Source organism: Anguilla rostrata, chromosome 1 (genome assembly GCF_018555375.3).
Source record: "Anguilla rostrata isolate EN2019 chromosome 1, ASM1855537v3, whole genome shotgun sequence".
NCBI lineage: Eukaryota > Metazoa > Chordata > Actinopteri > Anguilliformes > Anguillidae > Anguilla > Anguilla rostrata.
Genome location: NC_057933.1, coordinates 31,583,062 through 31,605,755, shown reverse-complemented (window position 1 = coordinate 31,605,755; position 22,694 = coordinate 31,583,062). Strand labels below are relative to the sequence as shown.

General features: G+C 40.5%; 1 protein-coding gene across 2 annotated transcripts in view; it reads right to left on the bottom strand.

Moving 5' to 3' along the window:
* Positions 1-13,226: 13,226 nt before the first annotated feature.
* grm1b (glutamate receptor, metabotropic 1b) overlaps positions 13,227-22,694 on the bottom strand; it is a 68,889-nt gene continuing 59,421 nt past the window's right edge. Inside the window, exons 8-9 of one of the 2 annotated variants that reach the window (XM_064334718.1) lie at positions 18,530-19,460; positions 13,227-16,852 (exon numbers count right to left, since the gene is read on the bottom strand). In XM_064334718.1, coding sequence (XP_064190788.1) covers positions 15,847-16,852; positions 18,530-19,460 — 1,937 coding nt within the window. In that variant the 3' untranslated portion in view covers positions 13,227-15,846. The remainder of the gene's footprint in view (positions 16,853-18,529; positions 19,461-22,694) is intronic. The other variant, XM_064334726.1, reaches the window with a different exon arrangement.

The following is a 22,694-nucleotide window of genomic DNA, read 5'->3' as shown; positions in this document are numbered from 1 at the left end:
AGACGTCTACAGTAAACAATTTTATTCTGTCAAAAAATGTTTTTTTTAAAAAAAATTTTTTAATTTAGACAAAGCAATCTTCCAAAGCAATGCTACCCAATGTTTCCTAAATTATTTCAAGTTACCTGGCCCTGTGTATTTTCATTTACCATCTGAAGAGAATATGGTCATTCAACGTTTATGTGTCACATGAAATTGACAAATGGCAGTTATTTACAGCGGAAATAATCTGCAATTCAGCTGTGTTACCCCTAATTTTTTAAAAACCATGTCTACACTATATTTGAACAATTGTTTCTCATTTGCCCAAAACACATAATGAAAACTGTGAAATTTTCACAAATGTTCACAAATAAGATTTTTTTACATTGTAAAATAAATAATATTACGATACTTATTTGGCTAAACTTTATCTGACCAACAAACATAGAGTACATTAATCAGGCAAACATACCGATATTGTCATGGTCCTGTTTTCCTGTCTGTGTTTCCCTTGTTGGGCCGCCAGATGGCGGCACTTCTGTTTTGTGTCCTGCTCCCCCCCTGTTAATTGTATGATTGTTTTCAATTGTCTCGTTATCCCATCATTGTTCCCACCTGTGTCTTGTTATCCCCTCCTTCTGGTTTGATTGTTTTTTGAGTTCACCTGTGTCTTGTTACCCCTTGTCTATTTAAGTTCTTTGTCCCCTTGACTCGGGTGCTGGTTCCTTGTGTTTGTTCCCGAATTCTGTCTATTGCAAACCGTATGTACCTGCCTGTACCTTGTTCCTGACTTGTGTTTTGTTTGACCTTCCCTTGTGCTCTGCCTTCCCGTGTTCTGCCCTGCTTGTGTTTGTGAGTTCCTCTTGTTTTCTGTTTTATTTAGATTTTTTGAGTTTGTGTTTTGGCCTTCGTGCCCTTGTCCGTTCCCTGTTTGTTTGCCCTTTTTGTTAGTAAAATCTTTGTTAATTTTGCCTTTTTGTGTCTTGTTACTCTGCGCCTGGGTCCCACCCCCCGAACCGTGACAGATATTGTAGGCCAAAAGCATTATGCCACCTTTAAATAAATAAAAAAAAATATATAGGTAGAGAAGAATTCAGTTAATATACAGTAAGCACATTTATCAAATAATAAACCAAAGTATAAACCTTTTTCCCCCCATTTCTACCAACACAGAAAGATGAGTTTTACTAAAAAAAATAATCTTAGACACGACTTTCCTTGAAATAGCCGCCTTTGGCTTTAATTGTAATTCAATTAATTATTGGAAGCCTATTCAATCATTTTGCAAAGTGGGAGGTGGATTTTTGGATGTTTTTTTTTTTTTTAAATTTTTTTACCCCAGGTAGCCTAATACCTTTAGCCGGTAGTGCAAGTAAAATAGGCCCTAAAGTTGCAAGAAATATTGCAAAGAAAAAGGAGCTAGTGCTTAGATGTGCAAGCTCAAGTAAACATTGTGGCAAGAAGGTTAATCCCAGTGAGAAATTGCAGAGAAATTTAAGATGTCCAGTTGCAGTGTTCAGTACACATTCAGAAGGTCTGTAAGATTCAATAGTTATTTAATAAGCCTAAATATTTGTCATTTTTATCTGTATGAATGTATCTGCAGTGTGGTTGATTGTATGTTGGCATAAATGTCTATTTATAAACGTGAATGTCATATGCTGCTAGAAAAATTTCCCCATGGGAATAACTAAGTATTCCATCGATTTATCTATGTACAGTATCTATTGTACAATTGGTATCTATTTTATGTTGCAATATAAAATAACTTGTACAATTAGTAAAATTAACTTGACAGCCAAGGATAAACATATCATTTTTGGAGTGTAAATTTTAATCAGCTGTTTAAAACATTAATTTAAATGATGTCGTCTTCCGCGAGGCAATTTTTGTTATTTGACACATTGATAAACATAACAGAGTTTGAATGACCACATATTCTTCAGATGATCAGATGAAAACAAAGCCAAATTACTTGAAATAATTTAGAAAAAATTGAGTACCATTGCTTTGGAATACAGCTTGTTTAATCTGAGTGAGCTAAAACAGCCAATATTGTTTGTTCCATGGATGCTGCACTGTTGCATGCAGTGGGTAGCACTGTTGCCTCACAGCAAAATGGTTCTTGGTTGCCTGGGGCCTTTCTGTGTGGAGTTTGCATGTTCTCCCCGTGTTCACGTGGGTTTCCTCTGGGTGCTCTGGCTTCCTTCCACAGTCCGGAGACATGCAGGTTAGGTTAATTGGGGAGTCTTTGTTTGAGTATGTGAGTGAATTGTGTGTTGTACACTGCAATGGACGGGCAAACTGTCCAGGGTGTATTCCTGCCTTTTGTTCAATGCATGCTGGGCTCCAGCACCTCCTGTGACCCTGACCAGGATAAGCGGGTATAGATAATGGATCAATACTTTCAATGGCAGACCTAGACGCAAGTTTGAATTAATGACTTATAAACAGTGCTCTGTATGTGTAACTTGGTGCAAACATGTTTTTGTTCAGATATCATTTGGGAGGGTTCATAAGTGGCTGGCCATGTTGACAAATAAAAGTTTTGTCATACATTTTTGATATCCAGTTAAGGAGTGTACACATTGCGTGGTTCGCATCTAATGTATTAGCCTACTGTTATATTTTGATAAAATAATGCCCTCTTCTGGCAAATTTGCGATGCAGGAAATAACACAACATAGCCTTAGCCAAGGTTATCTCTTCTGAAATGCACTGCACAGATAAGCAACAAAAAAACTGGTTGAATTGCTGAGGCCTCCATTCTCTCTCATTGACTATTATCAGTTCAAATGCTAAGCTGAATATATAATTTCAGGAGTTAGCTAAACGGCAGCATGTGCCAGAGCCGTGTGAAATTTATTACCCAATGGCTAATGTACTATGACTTTCAGTAGGCTACTGCAGAATGCTGGGACATGCCTGGCCAATTAGCCCACAAAATAAATAGAAACATAGCGACAGGTCTAATTTTGCTTTCACCATGTATGTCCATTTGTATGAGTTAGCAGATAGCGAACAGCTCCAATGAAGTTACAGACTCGTAGAATGAAGTTACAGATACTTTACTAGCACAATCATTTCACTCATCAATGTGTTCGACTTTTTAAGTTAGTTCAGTGTAATTTTAAATGTGTTCAGCTAATTTGCTTGCTGTGTTGACATAGACTCGTCTAGTTCTGGACACTCCAAGTGATTAATGGAAAATAAACAGCCCCCTGATCACAGGCATTTATAATATGCAAACACCTGATTGGTGTTTGCAAACAACTGAAATGCAGTGAGATGTTTGTGGTTAGCTAGCTACAATAGGCCAACGACAACCTTTTGATACTATTTCCTGTACTGTTGTTAGTCCTGCTATCCTGAACACTGGTACTGACATAATCTAAGCAGTACAAGGTGGAAAATATTCAAGATGTCATTTCCTAGTGCTGATAAAATGTAGGCTACCACATCACCACTTTGGTCAATTCTGCTTTATGTCTGTGTTTTTAAAAAAATCATAAAATACATGCTAAGAGATGACAAATCCACTGAAAAATGAACATTCGTATCCTTAGACAAGCAGTGAATTGTAGCTACTGTTAAAAGGGAACCACGAACCGACCGCAAAAAACAGCAGTATTCTACAAAAAGCTGACGTGATGGTCGGTCGATCACAGCACACAGGCACATTTTCGCGCTTACTGAGCGCATTGAACTATAAGTTAGCCAAGAAATAATAAATAAATGGGCAACATGTTAAAATTATGTAAAATCTTGATAAATTAGGCTTATGTATTATTTTACATTCATATCATCATCTTTGCAAATTACGTTTATCATCTTAATGACGTTTATCACATAGTGATCCAAGATGGCTGCCAGCCCAGTCCTTTGTTTGTGTGCCTGCATGTGAGCTCTTAACTTTATTTTTGTTTTATCTGCGTTTTATCTGTGTTTTATACTGATAATCCAGCCAAGGAAAGTGACTTTTTTTTTTTTACATCTAATCAAGAGGTACACCCCTGACTCTTTTTTGGCTTCTCTTTTGGCTATTTTGGCTTCTTAGAACTACCCAAAAGGGAGATAATTTTACTGTTAGGTCTCCTCTACCAGCTATAGCCTGGCCCTCCTTTACCAGCTACAGTCTGGGCCTTCCACCAGCTATAGTTTGGCCTCCTCTGCTAGCTACAGCCTGGGCCTCCTCTACCAGCTACAGCCTGGGCCTTCCACCAGCTACAGTTTGGCCTCCTCTGCTAGCTACAGCCTGGGTCTTCTCTGCTAGCTGCAGCCTGGGCCTCTTCTACCAGCTACAGCCTGGGCATCCTCTGCTAGCTACAGCTTGGGTCTCCCCTACCAGCTACAGCCTGGGTCTCCTCTACCAGCTACAGCCTGGGCCTCTTCTACCAGCTACAGCCTGTGCCTTCTCTACCAGCTCCAGCCTGGGCCTCTTCTACCAGCTACAGCCTGGGCCTCTTCTACCAGCTACAGCCTGTGCCTCCCCTACCAGCTACAGCCTGGGCCTCTTCTACCAGCTACAGCCTGGGCCTCCTCTACCAGCTCCAGCCTGGGCCTCTTCTATCAGCTACAGCCTGGCCTCCTCTGCTAGCTTCATCCTGGGCCTCCTCTGCTAGCCACAGCCTGGGCCTCTGTTATTGGATTGGACATGTTTTATCCACTAAAACCTTCTTTGCCTTTTCGGCTTACAATCTTTTTTATTTTTTGGCACACATCGGCTCAAACAACCTGCTTTTTCAGCAGGTACACGCAAGAGTCTGCCATCATTTCCAATGGTGGTGGTACTTTGGACTTCGGTTTATCATCCAGGGACGTTTCTTCCTTCTGGATTACAAAGACTTTTGGACTTCCTACTTGGTGTGTATTGAATCTTATTCATTTGTACTCTTACATGTTATTGCATCAGTTCCATGACTCCTCATTAATTTTGACCAAACCCTCAGTGAAAGATAAACAAATGCAATGTTTTGGCACTGTTTTCAGACGTGGGTTAATCATTCTCATGTTGTTTGTCTCTGGCAATGTTCACCCAAACCCAGAGCCTGCTATTCAAGGCCCTACTGCCTCTAGTCTGTCGTTTAATGATTTTTGCGAACGCAAATCTTTGGGCTTTTTACATGTCAATATCCGTAGTTTGTTGCCAAAACTTGATTATTTAAAATCTTGGGTGCATACTGCTAACCCTGATGTTCTGGCTGTCTCTGAATCGTGGCTTAAGAAAAGTGTTTCTAATCTTGAAATTCAAATACCGGGCTACAATGTCTTTCGTCAGGATAGATCCACTAAGGGAGGTGGTGTGGCTATCTTTGTAAAAGACCATTTGCAATGTTCTGTAACACTGTCTAAGTCAGTCCACAAGCAATTTGAACTGTTACTGTTGAAACTTAAACTGTCAAAAAATTTCACTCTCTCTGTTGCTGTTTGCTATAGACCACCCTCTGCTCCAGCATGTACACTAACAGCTCTAGGTGAACTTCTGGCCCCTCACATTTCCTATGAGTTTGTCCTTCTGGGTGATCTAAACTGGGATATGATCAACCCCCCAGATTTAGTCATACAGCAATTTGATGCTTTAAACCTCTATCAATTTATAACTGAGCCAATCAGACACAATTTGAAATCACCCTCATCTGCCACACTGATCGATATTATTCTCACTAACACTCCATCAAACTATCAAACTGGAGTCTTCAGTCAAGACTTGAGTGACCACTGTGCCATTGCATGCGTTCGCTCTGGCCTCTCTGTCAAACGCCCACCAGTGATTACGACCAAGCGCTCACTGAAAAACTTTGACAATCAAGCCTTCCTACATGATGTTGCAGCTGTGAACTGGGATAGAATCAACCTTATCCCCTCTGTGGATGATGCCTGGTCTTATTTCAAGAATACCTTTAGCCTTATCATTGATAAACACGCCCCACTGAAAAGATTCCGGACCAACAATCGTTACAGCCCCTGGTTTACTCACGACTTGGCTGCTCTGATCCAACTAAAAAATGCCTTATGGTGGAGAGCTAGGTCTTCTCAGTCTCCTGCCGACTGGCTGGCCTTCAGACAATGCAGAAACAAAACCACACAGGCGATCAGGAAAGCTAAAATCAATCATTTCAAAGAGAAATTCTCAGCTTGCGGATCTGACGCCAAGAAGTTCTGGAAAACAGTCAAGTCCATGGAAAACAAACTTGCTTCTCCTCATCTACCCACCTCTATGAAATTCGGTGAAATTGTTTTTAATGATAAACCACGCATGGCCACGCTCTTCAACCACCACTTCGTGAAGTCATCGCATGTCTTTGATGCAGCTGCTCCTAACACTGCCTCAACTCATACTCCTACTTCATCATCTAGCGTTAACAGCTTCTCCTTTCAACCTGTAATGGTTTTGGAAGTCCTGGATGAACTCATTAAGTTAGATCCAAACAAGTCAGCTGGATCTGATGGGCTTGACCCTGTGTTTTTAAAAGCAGCCGCTCATATTATTGCTGCCCCCATTACAAACCTGTTTAACCTGTCATTTCAACTGTCTGTATTCCCCCTTGACTGGAAATCTGCCATGATTCTCCCCCTCTTCAAAGGAGGCTCTGGCTCTGACCCGAACTGCTACAGGTCAATTTCCATCTTGCCCTGCCTGGCCAAAGTCATAGAGAAACTGGTTCATAAACAACTAATTCACTTCATTGACTCTAATCACATTCTGTCTGACCTGCAGTCTGGGTTTAGGACAGGCTATGGATGTATCACCGCTACCCTGAAGGTCCTTGACGACATCGTTACCGCCATGGACAACAAGCAAGTCTGTGTAGCTGCTTTTATAGACCTAGCCAAGGCTTTTGACTCAGTCGACCATAATATCCTCCTGCAAAGACTTAGTAGCATTGGCCTGTCCAGCAGATGCTGCAACTGGTTTGCCAGCTACCTTGCTGATCGTGTCCAGAGGGTGAAGACCAAAAACATCACATTGGAGCCACTTTTCATCACTAAAGGTGTGCCTCAAGGCTCCATCTTAGGCCCAACCTTGTTCTCCATCTACATTAACGAGGTAGCCAAGGCCGTTGGTAGCTCCCAGATACATCTGTATGCTGATGATACTATCATATATTCAGCTGGCCCCTCACTCCATGCTGCTGTGTCCACTCTTCAACAAAGCCTCACCTCCATCCAGCAGTCTTTCCACAACCTCCACCTGCTTCTCAACTCCAAAAAGACCAAATGTATGATGTTTGACCGGAAAAATCTCAACATCTCCAGCCCCCTTAAGATTTTCAGTGCTGATGGCTTGGAACTGGAGTTTGTCAGCTCCTATAAATACCTTGGCCTCTGGTTGGACTCATCTCTCTCATTTAACACTCACATCAATAACCTTCTGGCTAAAGTCAAAGCTAGACTTGGTTTTCTGTATCGAAACAAGGCTTCTTTCACGCACTCCGCCAAATACACTCTTGTGAAAATGACCATCCTTCCTCTGTTTGACTACGGTGATATAATCTATAAAATGGCATCAAAGGGCAGCCTTAGCAAGCTCGACACACTCCACCACTTAGCAATCCGTTTTGCCACATGCGCACCCTTCACCACTCACCACTGTGATCTCTACAAACTGGTGGATTGGCCCTCCCTTCATACCAGGCGGCTTCCAAAAGTCCGTACTGTCTTTGGCCGTAATTCCTTTCGTTTTGCCGCTGCAAACGATTGGAACACACTACAAAACACACTCAAACTCACAGCTCTCACATCTCTCAACATGTTCAAACAAAATCTGCAACAGGTCATAGTTGACTGCTGCACCTGCTGACCAGCCCTCTCTTCACTCTCTCTCCCGTTACAACTGTACAAAGAATATCCAGTAACTCACCTTCTCTTGCACACTCGCATCAAATTTAAAACATTGGTCCTACCAGGCAGTCAAGGGATCAGCCCCAGCATACCTCCACAAGATATTCAAACCCTACATGCCAGCCAGATCCCTCCGTTCTGCTACCTCAGGACGCCTAGCACCTCCCCCTCTTCGCACCTGCACTTCCAGAACACGTCTCCTGTCTGTTCTGGCCCCACGATGGTGGAATGACCTCCCTGTGGAGGTCAGAACAGCTGAGACACTGACCCATTTCAAACGACAACTGAAGACTCACCTCTTCAGGCTGCACCTCTCCCCATCCCTCCCTACTCCCCTGTAAATGACTGTAAGCTTAGGGTTGTAACTAGGCAGCTGTTTCGTAGGTGACTTAGGTGCATTAACTGTCTTAACTATTGCTTTTTTTTTTTTTTCCATAGATTGCGTTGTTGCCGTTCTCGTTGTGTTAGTTTTAATCAGTTTAACCTTCAGGGTCCAAGTTGAACTATGCGGTTGTTCCCTGCACTTGGACCGGTACTTCTCTCTAGGGGTTTCGTCATACTTGTTCCTGGTTATGGTTATACACTTTGTTGTACGTCGCTCTGGATAAGAGCGTCTGCCAAATGCCTGTAATGTAATGTAATGTAATGTAACATAGTGTTTATTTATTGGTTTATTGATTTTATTTATTGACTTTTGATTTATTTTATTTACCTATGCCGTCTTTTTCCGTTTCTTATGTACTGTCGTGTCATACTGTATGTTGTACTGTACTGTATCTGTACTGTATGCGTCGTTTTGTGCTGACTGTGTTTATTTTACCTATTTACTGTTGCTGACGCCTCTTGGCCAGGTCATCATTGTAAATGAGAATTGGTTCTCAACTGATTTTACCTGGTTAAATAAAGGTCAAATAAAAAAATTCCTCATCACCATTTCATCAGCACCCATGCATCATTTGAAACATAATTTAATTGCAAAGTAAATATAGCTATTTCCATTTTATTATTTATGTTGGCCTGGGCTATTTATTTTTCATATGTGATTAGTCATCATCAGCACCATCATCATAGACAGAAATACTAACTAATAACATTTCTAATGATATTAGGCTATTAGTAGCAATATCAGAATGAGAATGTAGTCAAAATAATATGGTGGAATCAGCGTATTAGAATCTGAACTAGAGCCACATATGCCAGCTTTAACACTTATCATTTCTTTGTCACGAGTCATCACTATGAACAATGGGCACACGAACATTAGGTAACATTATCAGTATTATTCATATATCAAAATAACAAAATAATCAAAACAATAATAGCAGTGATTAATGTAATCCATGGTTCAATACTCTGCATATTCTGATACATCGGTTACAACCCTTTTCTGCATCGATTAGTCAATAACAGTCTCATACTCGTTCATGTGCGGGTGTGCTGCGTAAGCAGTTACGCGCGCTGTGACGTAAAATTGGAATTAAATCAATCTTATATCTTCTTCTGTAAGACTCAGAAGAAAAAAAATTGGTGCCTGGACAGTAATTAGTTTAGTGTGAAGAATTTTTAGAGCTAAATCAAACTAGGAGGGTCTTTCTACGTGGCTGCTATCATCTTACTAGTTGTTGCTAGGCTGTTACTAAGTGGTTGCCAGATGGTTACTCGATGGTTGCAAGGATTGTGCTAGGTGGTTTCTGGGGTCTTACTAGATGCTTGCAAGGGTATTACTAGGCAGTTGCTAGGTGACTGCTAGGCAAGGTGGAATTAAATCATAGGACAAATCAGCATGATTTCAGAACCCCTGGAACCAATGGATCTTTGCCGGAGCTGTAGCGCTGCTCTATGTTGCCCTAATTTGTATTCCATAACAATTATAATTTTAATTGTTTGTATGCTGGTAGAGAATCTATAGACCTAGCTAACATTAATTTAGAAATGGGGCATTTGCAAGGTAGCTACAGTAACCTAGTTATAAAGTAGTTAACAGTAGAAATTCTGCAGCAGTCAATTTCAAGTTGTCACTTAAAGAAAATCGCTAAACCTCCTGTCATGAAATCCATAGCCTATGACTTCCCCTTGTCTGAATCATGAGTTTGGTACCAAAACCCCGTAGCAGGCACCAGTTCCCATACAACTGGTACAGTTCCCTTGAATGACAACACAGATTAGGTGCTTAATTTTGATGCCGTCTGTACTAATGTTACACTCTGTCATGCTGTTTGGGGGTTTATAGTGTGGACGTGTGAAGTTGTTTGTGAATTCTGCCTGTTTACTTGAGGTCAGAAGGTATAAAAGTAGTAGGCTTAACTTGGCAGATGTCATCCCAGCCATCTCGATCTTGGGCCCATCTATATCAGAGGAGTGCATGACAAATGGCTTTTGCTCCTGCAAATACATACTGTAGTTGTTCCTGCCCCTTGTAGTATGATCTTCTACTCAAAACATCTTAAGAGTGATTCATGAGTTCAACTTGCGTAAGTAGATTTTTTAAGAATATTTAAAGTTGCGTTAAAGAACTTAATACTTTTCTGCCAAAATGGAGCACATAGGCCTAGTTTACAGGTTTTTGGGGCAAACTGGCAATGAACTGTACCACTGCACACTCAAACAGCTCACTGGTCATGAATGAAGGGCATGAATAAAGTAGATAATGATTTGTTTATTTCACATGTATATTAGTTTTTAATGTTGAGTTATTCATGTTTTTGGGTGATGAGCAAAATAACAGCCATTGGGTAATTTACATTATGAAAAATGTAAAGATTATGAATAATCCAGTACATAAATACTTTCACAAAAATACAATCTGAGTTCAGCGGCTGGTCCTGGCTAAGAGTTTTCTTTAAAAACCTTCAAAAAGAGTTTATTTCTTTGAAATGTGAAAGAAGTACACTTGAATCAGGATCACACTCTTTTAAACTATAAAATATTTATTTTACAACATCATTCCTCATAGCACAACAATTTTCTTCCATTTTAACCTTAACTATGCCAAACCAGTGAGTGTATTATCATCCAGTGTTCCATGGATATTTTTGTACTAAATCTGCAGAATATTACTACATAGACTAAATTTATATAATTTAATAATAACAGTACTATTATGCATTATGTTTATGCATTTATACCTTGGACAATGACATTCTAACAGCTAAAGTTCCAACTTAGATTCAAGTAGTTTCTTACAGTCGTAAATGAATCATTCTATATCATTCTAAGCAATATTAAATGCACCACCTTAGAAGTTACAAGATGATTGATGAACATTTTAAAACTAAAGCTGTAAAATTATTTAATACTGACTATCTCAAAAGTTTACCTAAAGTCATTGCAAACATTTACTGCCACAAAATATCATTTTGACAATTTACGTTTTAAATAAACATCTATCATATTTTAAATATACTGTACAGGTAAAAGGAACAGTTTAAGAAACATAGTTTTCATTGGCAAATCCTGGCTACAGTTGAGGCCAAAGGTTTACATACACCTAGGCTAAAGATATTAAAACTCAGTTTTTCACAACTCCGCACATTTTATGTTACCATACATTTATTTTTGCAAGTCAATTAGGGCATCTACTGTGTTCACATCAGAGGTCATTTTAAAACAATCGATAAGAGACAGATTTAATTCAGCTTTAACTCACCACTCAAAATTCCAGTGGGTCAAAAGTTTACATACACCAAGTTGACAGCCTCTTTAAACAGTCTGGAAGATTCCAGAAATTGATGTAATGACTTTTTAGAAGCTTCTGATTGGCCAATTGTCATAATTAGGAGTTAACTGGAAGTTAACTGACAACTGTGGCTGTAGAGCCACTGCCTTTTTGCCCTTGATACCATGGGAAAATCCAAGCAATTTGTGGGCCTCCACAAGTTCGGTTCCTTCTTAGGAGCTATTTCCAAACAACTGAAGGTACCACCAGCATCTGTACAAATAATTGTATGCAAATATAAAAATCTTGGGACCACACAGACACTGCATCGTTCAGGAACGAGGCACAAATTAATTCCCAGGGCTGAACGAACTTTGGTCAGAAAGGTTCAACTGAACCCCAAAACAACAACAAAGGAGCTGGTGAAGGAGTTGGAGGCATCAGGTACAAAGTATCTACATCCACCATTAAGAGAATCCTACATCGCCATGGCCTGAAAGGCTGTCGCACAAGGAAGATGCCCCTATTCCTAGACCAGCGTAAAAAAAGCCAGAATGAAGTTTGCAGGTGATCACCAGGACGAAGACCTAGCCTTTTGGAGGAGTTTGGCCATAATGATCAGCACTATGTATGGAGGAAAAAGGGTTAGGTTTTTAATCTGAAGAACACCATCCCAACTGTGAAGCATGGGGTTGGCAGCATCATGTTGTGCGGGTGTTTTGCTGGAAAAGGCACTGGTGCACTTCAGAAAATATATGGCATCATGAGGAAGGAGGATTATCTAGAGATACTGAAGCAACACCTCAAGACATCAGCTAGAAAATTAAAACTTGGTCGCAACTGGGTCTGCCAGCAGAACAATGATCCTAAACATACCTCTAAACTTGTAACAAACGACAACAAAGTGAAAGTATTGGAGTGGCCATCACAAAGCCCTGACCTAAATCTCATAGAAAATTTGTGGACTGAACTGAAAAAGCATGTCAGAGCAAGGAGGCCCACAAACATAACTGAGTTAGCAAAGTATTGTGAGAAGCATGTGGAAGGCTACCCCAAGCGTTTGATTCAAGTTAAGCAATTAAAAGGCAATGCCACCAAATACTAACGAAGTGTGTAAACTTTTGCCCATTGAAAATCTGATATAGTTCATAAAATATAAAATAAATCTGTCTCTTAGCTATTATTCTGAAATGACCTCTTGTGGAGGTAGATACCCTAATTGACTTAACACATGAAATGTATGGTAACATGAAATGTGTGGAGTTGTGAAAAATTCAGTTTGAATGTCTTTAGCCTATGTGTGCAAACTTTTGGCCTCAACTGTACATACATTTAAAATGTGTAGACAACCATACTGAAACATAAGAAAAATAAAATATGTAACCATTGAACACACATACCTGTATCACAAATAGCACTTTTACATTTGTTTATAGGTTTATATTTTACCCCTTTTATATGAAGCCTTTAAAGTCAGTCTTGGTTTTAAGCAACCACATGTACAATGTGGATTTACTGGTGGGAGAACTTGAGAACACCAGGAGGTTCCAGGTTTGTATCGTGGATAAGAATAGTGTTGCCAGCTCCAGCAGGAGAAATAAGAAACTTTGTCTTAAAACCAGACCTAAAACAAGTTTATCTCACCAGATATAGATTTGTGAGATTGTTGACCAGTCTATGAATTGTTGAGCCATATGAAGGTATTAACTTGTGTGTGTGTGTGTGTGTGTTGGGGTGGGGGGTGGGGGGGTCGAGCCACAGGGTTTCATAACAATCCGTAGTCATTTCCATTTAAAACCTTTCACATTTTCAGTGGTTTGTCTGTCTCTGACAAGCAACAGTGTGTTAACAAAAAGCCCAAAATCATGCAGGTCAGTTCACAGAAAAACAAGCCCCTAAGACACTTTTTACAATCTGACTTGACAACACTGGATAGGAGACTGCTTATTTCTGCTTATGAGCTGAACTGTAAACAGGACATGTCATATAACAACGAGTTATGGCCGTTTAGAACACTCAAAGTATAGAGCAAATTTTATGAAACAGATTAAAAATAACTGCTTTAAAATGAACACTGCATACATTATGACACTAACCATACGTTTTAATATGACCAGTTATGACATATCAAGTCTTTTCCCATGGTTGTAATAAATGTCTTTTCATGAGAAACTCTTCAGTGCTGTTGATCATGAGACATTTAAATCAGTGTATTTGACAGGCATTTGATAAACATGAAGGAGCACTGGACCAGAATTGTGTATGGAATGAGGCTTTTACTTAGGCAAGGATGTCACACCTCTGGTTCTTGGTAATATAACATATTAAAGGGCACTTAGGGTGGTTCTAGGAGAAAATAAGACCCAGGGATGTGGTTGTTTGTACTATACAATCTATATAGTTTATGCAACTGGCAACTAACTGCCTGCTGTGTAAGCAACCACTGACTCAGTGCACTCCATCTGAATACTTTTCCTGAGACAATATGAAAACCTTACATTTTAGAGGGGAAGCCTGGTAAAAAAAAAAGAAAGAAAATAAATAATTTACATATATAATCACATGCATGACTCTTGGACAGTCATCTTAGTTGATGCAAGCCAGCTAAAATAACAACTGGAGCTTTCAATTAGAGTAAATGGACATATTTAACCCCCTATTAAAAATCATTTTTTATCCGACAGCTTTGAGATCGCTGTAGGGCATGAGGAATCATGCACAAAAATGTCTGGTGAGTATTTGGTGTGAGAATAAGGAGAAGAATATTGAGGCTGATTATATTGGCTCTGACCATATACCAAGGAGATTTAAAGAGATTTCTATATCCTTAAGTTTTTATGTCGTCTTTTTACTTTACTGAAACATTACAGAAGTATATAAATGTGTATCTTCCATGGGGCAAATTAGTTTTTTAAGACAGTGACATTACTTCTGGTTGCATGGGTGATAATATTCAATGCAAAAAAGCTTGCTAGCCAATCTGAAAATTATTGTTTAAAAAGCAATTTTATTGTTGTGTAATAACACAAATATTGAACCTATAACAAGAAGCAAAACTAAATACAGCCCGAGACCCCAAGTGCACTTACTACACTCATTTTATACTTCCTGTGGAATAACAAAATATACTACAAATGAACATAGAGCATTCCTGTTTTATTGGTATAAAGACGTATTCCCATTGAGGTATTATTGTCACGGGACTAGTATTACCTGGGGACCTCATATGATTTAGAAATTGTTTCGTGCGGCGCATTCGCACGGGATAAGCAAAGTCTGTATTTTACTTGAATTTACTGACATTATCCCCCCAGATATTATTGAAAATGTCAAGGCTCTGCTCTGCGTAATGGTAAAATACGACCCCAAATCACCGAGATGCTGATTCGCACGGGACTAATATTATCACATGACCTCTGTGTTTGGCGAAATATGGTAGGTAATTTGCGGTGGAATTTTTACTTTACAAATTACAGACATGGCAGATTCACACGGGATTAAGATCACAGACGACCTCTGCAATTATTACAAGTTACTCGAGGTCCCCAGGTAATACTAGTCCCGTGCGAATAGGGCTTTAGTTGCCTTTCAAGAAATCACTCGGGTCCTGAAACTGTACTCACCATCTTGAGATTCTGCGGTTGGTTTAATCAAGGCCTGTTATAACAGAAAAGATAAGGTTGTGGACTGAAAGGATGCTCACTCAAGTTGTTCTAATCATGCATGTTTTACATACTTGTCACAAAACATTTTATAGATTTTAAGCTCTGATCTTATATACAGGTTATTGTTAAGCATATAACGAAGCTATTTTTTTCTTAGAGAAGACCCCAGAGTGCCCTTTAAAAGGTTATATTTTAGTTTCCATGATGATGCAGCATTTAAGTGCTTGTACTTACATTGACCAAGGTCTGAATTGATAACAGCACTGACAGCCATTTTTAATATAGTGCCTCTTGCAAGACTGATCATTACATTGTGGTTAAACACCCCTCGCAGCAGGCATAGGGCATAGATTAATCCACTCTGAGAGGCAGTGCTTTTTTGTTTTCATTCACCACACAGAGGGCTGTACTTTTGTTCTGAAACTGCCCATCTCATGGTCTACCTGGCGGATCTGGATGAGCAGGTGGATCAGCGAGAGCACCCACTTCCTTTTCAACCTTCTCTTGGTGTTAAGAAAGTGCATTGTTTCTTTTTTTTGTGTTTTATAATTTATGAAAAGTAGGGTGGCAGATGGCAATAACTGTGGAAGGACATTCAATTTGCTTTTGAGGAATTGTTTTGTCCTTTTTGGCCATTGCTGGCAGGCCTTCAACACGATTCGAAATGACTGCATAAGAGAACTGTAAACTCATCATGGGCCCTCACAGCGTGGAGGAGCTTTGCTTGTAGTCTCTCAGGATGACTGCAGCGTAGGTCAGGCTTGGGGGTGTGCAGAGCACAGATTCAGACACAGGAGAGCTGGGGGCAAAAGTGCCAGAGCCAAGGGAATCTCTGAATGGGGTAGGGGGCATTAGGGCAGGGGAGTCTTCCAGGGTGAGCCTGGTACCACGTGGCCGCTCCTCCTCCTCCTCTTCCTCCTGATGAATCTGAGCACTGTCAAACACATACCCATGGTCCAGGCCAAACCCTCCTCCCTCCAGTTCCTCAGAGGGGGTGATTGGCTCTTCGTTAATGTGGGCTGCCTGTAGGGGCAGGCCCAAGGGGAGGAGGAGGCGGGGCTGGTGGGTGGGGTTGCCCCCGCCTCCGAGGCCCTGGAGGGGGATCACGTCCTGGAGGTGTGGGATTGCAGATCCGAAGGTGTCCACCGCCCCCTGGAGGTGGTCCATGACAATGTGCTGTGAGAACATGCTATTTTGGAAAAGGTCAGGCGAAAACATCAGCAGCCTCTCCCCTCCCTCCTTTGCAGAGGCACTGCCGGGGCGGAGGTGGGGCACCAGGAGAGGGGGGCTGATGGGCCGACTGTACCCAGGGCCTTCGCCCTTGTCGTCCTCGGCCACACTGTACAGTGTTTTCGGGCTGAGGTCAGAATACTGCAGGCTTGTGTCAGGCTGGGTGTCATCAAAGTCCGAAAAGAGCAGGCCTGCCTCATTCTGGGTGTTGGGCAGGTCAGAATAGTGCAGGTCCCCACTGCACTGGCCATCAGGGAAGTCCGAATAGGCCTGGCCTGTGCCAGGCAGGGTCTCAGTGAGGTCAGAATAGTGCGGGGCTGTGTTGTGTTGCGTTTCAGTGAGGGGCTTGATGACTGCCGTCTGATTTGAGCCTGTCTCCGGCCTCCTCACATGCACAGACAGCCTGTTCCACATTTGTTCCCCCTGAGGAGGCTGTTTCCCACCTGCTTCAGACCAGGACACAGACTTTCCATTAGAACTATGGACAAGATAAAGACCGCCGTTACTCCACAGGAATGCAGAAAGGGGAAACACAGACAAATGCACACAATAGCATTTCAGGTCTATATAAACATTTCACAACTTTTTAAAAAAGCTACAATAAATATTTAGTTTTTTTATTTGCAAACAACAGTTAATTAATAAATCCCTCCCTTGTATAACTGGCTAGGCACAGTAATTTCAAGCATAGTGTGTTCAGTTTGAACAGCATGATTACATTATTCTCCAGGCAAATCACATGCCTACAGTTAGCATTCAGAAAAGACAGAGCATTGTTTCTTGTTCACTGCATTTTATTTGATGTCAGTGTATTTCCATTTACTTTCGAAGTAGCTGTGACGCATGTTACTTCCTCAGTCATAAACCTATTGGTAATACTGAAATAGTATTAAGACCTATTTGCTTGCCCTTAGGAAAAAGTTATATATTAAATTAATCGTATATACACTACATGGCCAGAAGTATGTGGACACCTGACATCTAACATCTCATCCAAAATTATGGGCATTAATATGGAGTTGGTCCACCCTTTGCTGCTGTTACAACCTCCACTCTTCTGGGAAGACTTTATTCTAGATGATGAGCATTTATAAAATTATTAGATTCCATTCAGCCAGAAGAGCATTTGGGAGGTTGGGCACTGATTGGGTGATTAGGCCTGGCTGGCAGTTTTATTTCCAATTGATCCCAAGGGTGATGGATGGAGGTCAGGGCTTTGTGCAGGCCAGTCAAGTTATTCCACACCAATCTTGACAATACCATTTCTATATGGACCTCACTTTGTGCTCAGGGGCATTGTAATCTGAAACAGATAAAGGCCTTCCCAAACTGTTCCCAAAAAGTTGGAAGTACAGAATGGTCTAGAATGTCATTGCATTAAGATTTGCCTTCAGTGAAACTAGGGCCTAGCCCAAACCATGAAATACAGCCCCAGACCAAGGAGTGTCCAGATACTTTTTGTCATATAGTGTATGTCAATATACAGATTATGTTCATAAGTGCATCATCTCTAGTATGCATGCAGAATATGTCCTTATCACATACATATACAGTCAAATTGATAAATATTAACAATAAATGCAGAAATTGCTAATATACAGCAGCATATGTGGACATATAGAAATTCTGTAGTCCATTTATATTTGGTAAACTTGTTTTTATTCCCACTATGTTTGGGAATATATTTATATCCAGTTATTTATACCCCAATATTTTCTTCTCTCCCAGTATGGAATGTCCAATTGTAATTACAGGGCCGGTTCATTGCTGCAATGTCCTCTGTCAATTTTGTCTCCACTGAAGTGTGTGCTGCCACTCACCACTTCTTCTCCCTAGTCTACTACCTGAGCACCATAGTACATTGGCAGGGTAAACTACATGCACAGTTAGTGAAGACTGCAGGTGCCAATCAACCAGAGAAAATGAGGACAAAAACACTGACTGAAACACTCCCTACCCTGGATGACGCTATAGCCATTTATGCAGGGATGCCAGCCACAGCGAGAGATGGGACATTACACTGAAGACCAGTGTATTAGCAGAACAAGCTACTCAGTGGTCAAATGTTTATATATTATTATTTTTAATATCCTTAAAAAAATTAATTATAATGACTTTTTCAGAAGGACAGGCCTGGTGCATTGCCTGATCTTACCTGCTGTTTCCTGAGGTATTCTTCTTCCTGCGGAACATGTTGAGCAAGCCGTTGGTCCGGCATGTGATCTTCCCGTCGCCAACGTGCATGCGCACTACGTCGGAGGTGGTGAAGGCGCTCCGCACGTTCCGCTCCGGCTTGGCAATGATTATGTACATCTTGGGAGTGAACATGCAGCCCAGCGCAACCGTCACGCTAAGGCTGACCGAGAAAGAGGTGGTGATGATCTTGTAGTTGCTGCCAAAGTAGATGGGCACGAAGGCCAGCCAGATGATGCAGGTGGTGTACATGGTGAAGGCAATGTACTTGGCCTCATTGAAGTTAGCTGGGACGTTCCTGGTCTTGAAGGCATAGTAGGTGCAGCTGAGGATGAGCAGGCCGTTATAGCCCAGGGGTGCCACCACCCCCACGTTGCTGGTGTTGCAGATGAGGAAGACCTCTCTGATGCTGGGGTAGGCCCTTACGGGTTCGGGTGGCTCCAGGACAATGAGTGTGACCTCCAAGGTGAGCTGGAGGCCGATCAGGATGGAGGCAATGACCACCTGGGCCCAGGCGCTCATGAATCGCGGCTTTCTGGTGCAGATCTTCTTTTTGCTGCCTGCCAGGATCCGGGCAATGCGGTTGGTCTTGGTCACCAGGGCGGAGTAGCACATGGCAGCTGAGAGGCCCACCAGGAGGCGCTGCAGGTAGCAGGAGACCACGGTGGGCCGGGCTAAGAGGGTGAAGGGGCAGAGGTAGCCCAGGAAAATACCTGCCAGTATGATATAGCAGAGCTCGCGGCTTGAGGACTTGACCACGGGGGTATCGCGGTACAGTATGAATATGAAAGTGACAAACATGGTCACCAGGATGCCCAGGCAGGAGAATACGACAGCCACAATGGACTCTGGGTCACTCCACTGCAGGTACTTCAAGGGGATGGGCTCACAGCCTAGAGGAAAGACAGGTGAGACCTGCTGAGAATTTGCAGGGTGTAGAAATGTTCATTCCACACATTCCCTTGCCAGGCTTTTTCATGAGTTCAAATTACAGTTTAGTTTGCTGTTTAGTTTGCTTGCAAATGAGAATTTGTTCTCAACTGCATCCTGGCTAAAAAAATAAGGGTCTAATGAGGCAGCCAGCCCTGGTCCCAGAGAGTCACTTGGTGTTCTGGTTTTCTTTTTTTAAATGTTTATACATTGGCTAACCAACTGAACCCTTCCATACCCTGGATAACTGTGGGGCCTTAACCAGGCCATAATTAATAAAAAACTTTAATAACTTGATTGCTAAATAGCTTAATCTACACTACCCCATCTACTCCTTCTCATCACAGCTATCTCATCTATATTCTATGTGCCTCAAAAATATTTGACAAACTTATACTTAAAAGTATACAGTATGGAACGTAAACTGCAGTCCTAAAGTGATTAATTTCAATTAATTGATTCTCAAAAGAGCTCATTTATAGGCTTAAACTGGCTACTGATTGAAAGGAAACTATAAAAATCAGCAGACACTGGAAAACCCACCTCATAAAACCTGATTCACTACATTTCATATTATTCTCAACGATGTCTCTTCTTTTCTTTACCACCCCTTCTTTTCTCCCATCGCATGCCAGCTCTTTCCCTCAGAACTTTTCTCCTTAGTTTTATTTCTTTCTTTTTTCTTTGTCTTTTCACAGTGTGTTGCTGCAGCCAGATATAATGTTTTGGTTGAAGTGCTTTCTAAAAAAATATTTCTGTTAGCAAAATGTTTATTTTAAATAATTTCTAATTATTTATTCATTAGCAGGATAAGCCCCTTGGGATGTAACATCTCCTTTTGGAGAGGGTCCTAAATTTGAAATAAAATAAAAATACAGACACAATTAAAAAATAATAATTATGGGCTCTATTTTCCAGAATCAATGTCACATGGTGTATTGGCCAAGTCAATGGTGTGGCGTATGGGTGCACTGGGTGTGGCTGGTGAATGTTGGCATTTTTGTGACCAGAGACGAGGAGCCTGCGGCTGAAAGTGAGTGGTGCACCTGAAAAGTGGGCTGGATTATACTTAATATATTATCAATAGGTGTTGTGCAGTAAGATCCATTATTAATTAAATGACCTATTTTCATTACCTTTAAGAGCAGTGCACATTGCATGGGGTGTACTGCCAATTTCCTAGTTTACAACTGCAAAGAAACATGACAATAAGGATATACAAATCTGATGTTTAGATATTAGTATATATACTATACTAATATTTGATGTTTCCCACAAGATGTTCTTTTGCGGGAGTTGAGCTGTCACTTTTTTCAAAAATTGAGTTCGTACTAACCTCATAAATAAGAGAAATTAGTTCAAAGTTGTTGAAATTTTCTTATATCAGAATTTAAATACTGCCTAAACATTTATTACGGGCCAGTTTTAATTTCCCATTAAACTTTAATAGCCTAAATGTACTAAGCTATAACTAAGAAGTAATGATAACAGTACCTTGAAGTTTTAATAAACAAAATAAAACCAGGGAAGATCATATAATGCCAGTGATCCCAATCACAGCTGTAAAATGACCTGATGTTGCTCAAATTAAAGAAAAACTTGAACATTAATTCAATCATTAATTCACATCACTTGCATGGCTTAACTGACCTGAGCAGAATCAGATGAGTTGTGGTTTCATTATGTTTAAAATACACTTATTTAGATCATTTATCTCCAGGTTCCAAATCAGCATAGGTTTGACTTGTGTTGCTTACTAATAGACATTGCTAAGCAATGAAACAGCAAGTCTATCCCCATGCGACATGTTTGTAACATCCACATATAGAACATAACTAGAACATACGTATAGAAGGGTATAGAAGAGGTAAAACCTGGTTTCCACCTCACACATAACAATAATAATAATAATAATATAAATAATAATGATAACAACAAACTTTATTTGTATAGCCCATTTCTTAACATAGTTACAAAGCACTTTACAACACTTACCAAAAATAACAATAGAATTAACAACAGGACCAAAAATTATTAAGATGCATATACAAATAAATGTACATACTGCACATTTATTTGTGTATAAAGGTACATATACGTGCAATATACATACTTATATACATAGACACAAGAACACAAATACTACCAACACATTTACAAATCACAGAAACATACATACATATACATACATACAACAAGTAAATATAGTAAGAAGCTAGTTTAAAAAAGTGAGTTTTCAATTGGGACTTAAATGATGATATTGAGGTTGCTGGACGCATTTCAATAGGCAAATTAACCAGTCTACCAGGGACTGAGAGCAGAGCTTTGACTGAGGATTTAAGGCTACACCTCTGTTGAGAGAGATAGAAGTTCTGAAATGTATGTTGGAGCTAGGCTGTTGAGAGCCCTGTAGGTAATCAATAACATTTAATAAATTCTAAACCCAATTGGAAGTCAATGCAAGGAGGCTAAAACAGGTGTGATATTGTCTATTTTCTTAGTTCCAGTTAAGAGTCTAGCAGCCACATTTTGGATCAACTGCATACAAGCTAGTGATTTGCCATTTAATGATGAGTAAAGGGAATTACAGTAGTCCAGGCAGGAGGAAATAAACACATGAATAACCTTCTCCAGGTTAGTAACAGTCAAAAAGGACTTAATTTTGGAGATTTAACCAAACAACTCCTTGTATCTGTCTTTCAAAATTCAAATTCAAAGATTATTCCCAGATTTCTGGCAAATGGCTTGATATTTATTGCCATATTGCTAAGATTCTCATGAATCCCCACTGTCAATTTTGAATGGCCAAATATGAGGACCTCAGTTTTCTCCTCATTAAGAAGTTTTGAGACATCCAGTTTTTTATGTCATCTAGACATTTTTTAATAGATACCAAGCTGTCTTTATGATTTACAGGCAAGAAGAGTTGCATTTCATCCGCATAGAAGTGAAATGACTGGTTGTGTCTGCTGTTTATGTGACCCAGGGGGAGCCTATAAATGTAAAAAAGGATGGGACCCAGCACTGAACCCCGAGGAACACCACAGCTAGGTTGAGTAGAGGAGGAAGTGAAGCTGCCTAGTGAAATGGAGAACTGCCTGTCAGGCAGATAGGATTTAAACCACTCTAAAGCCAAGTTCTTAACTTCAACATAGTCTCAGAGGTGATCAATTAAAATATTATGATAAACTGCATAA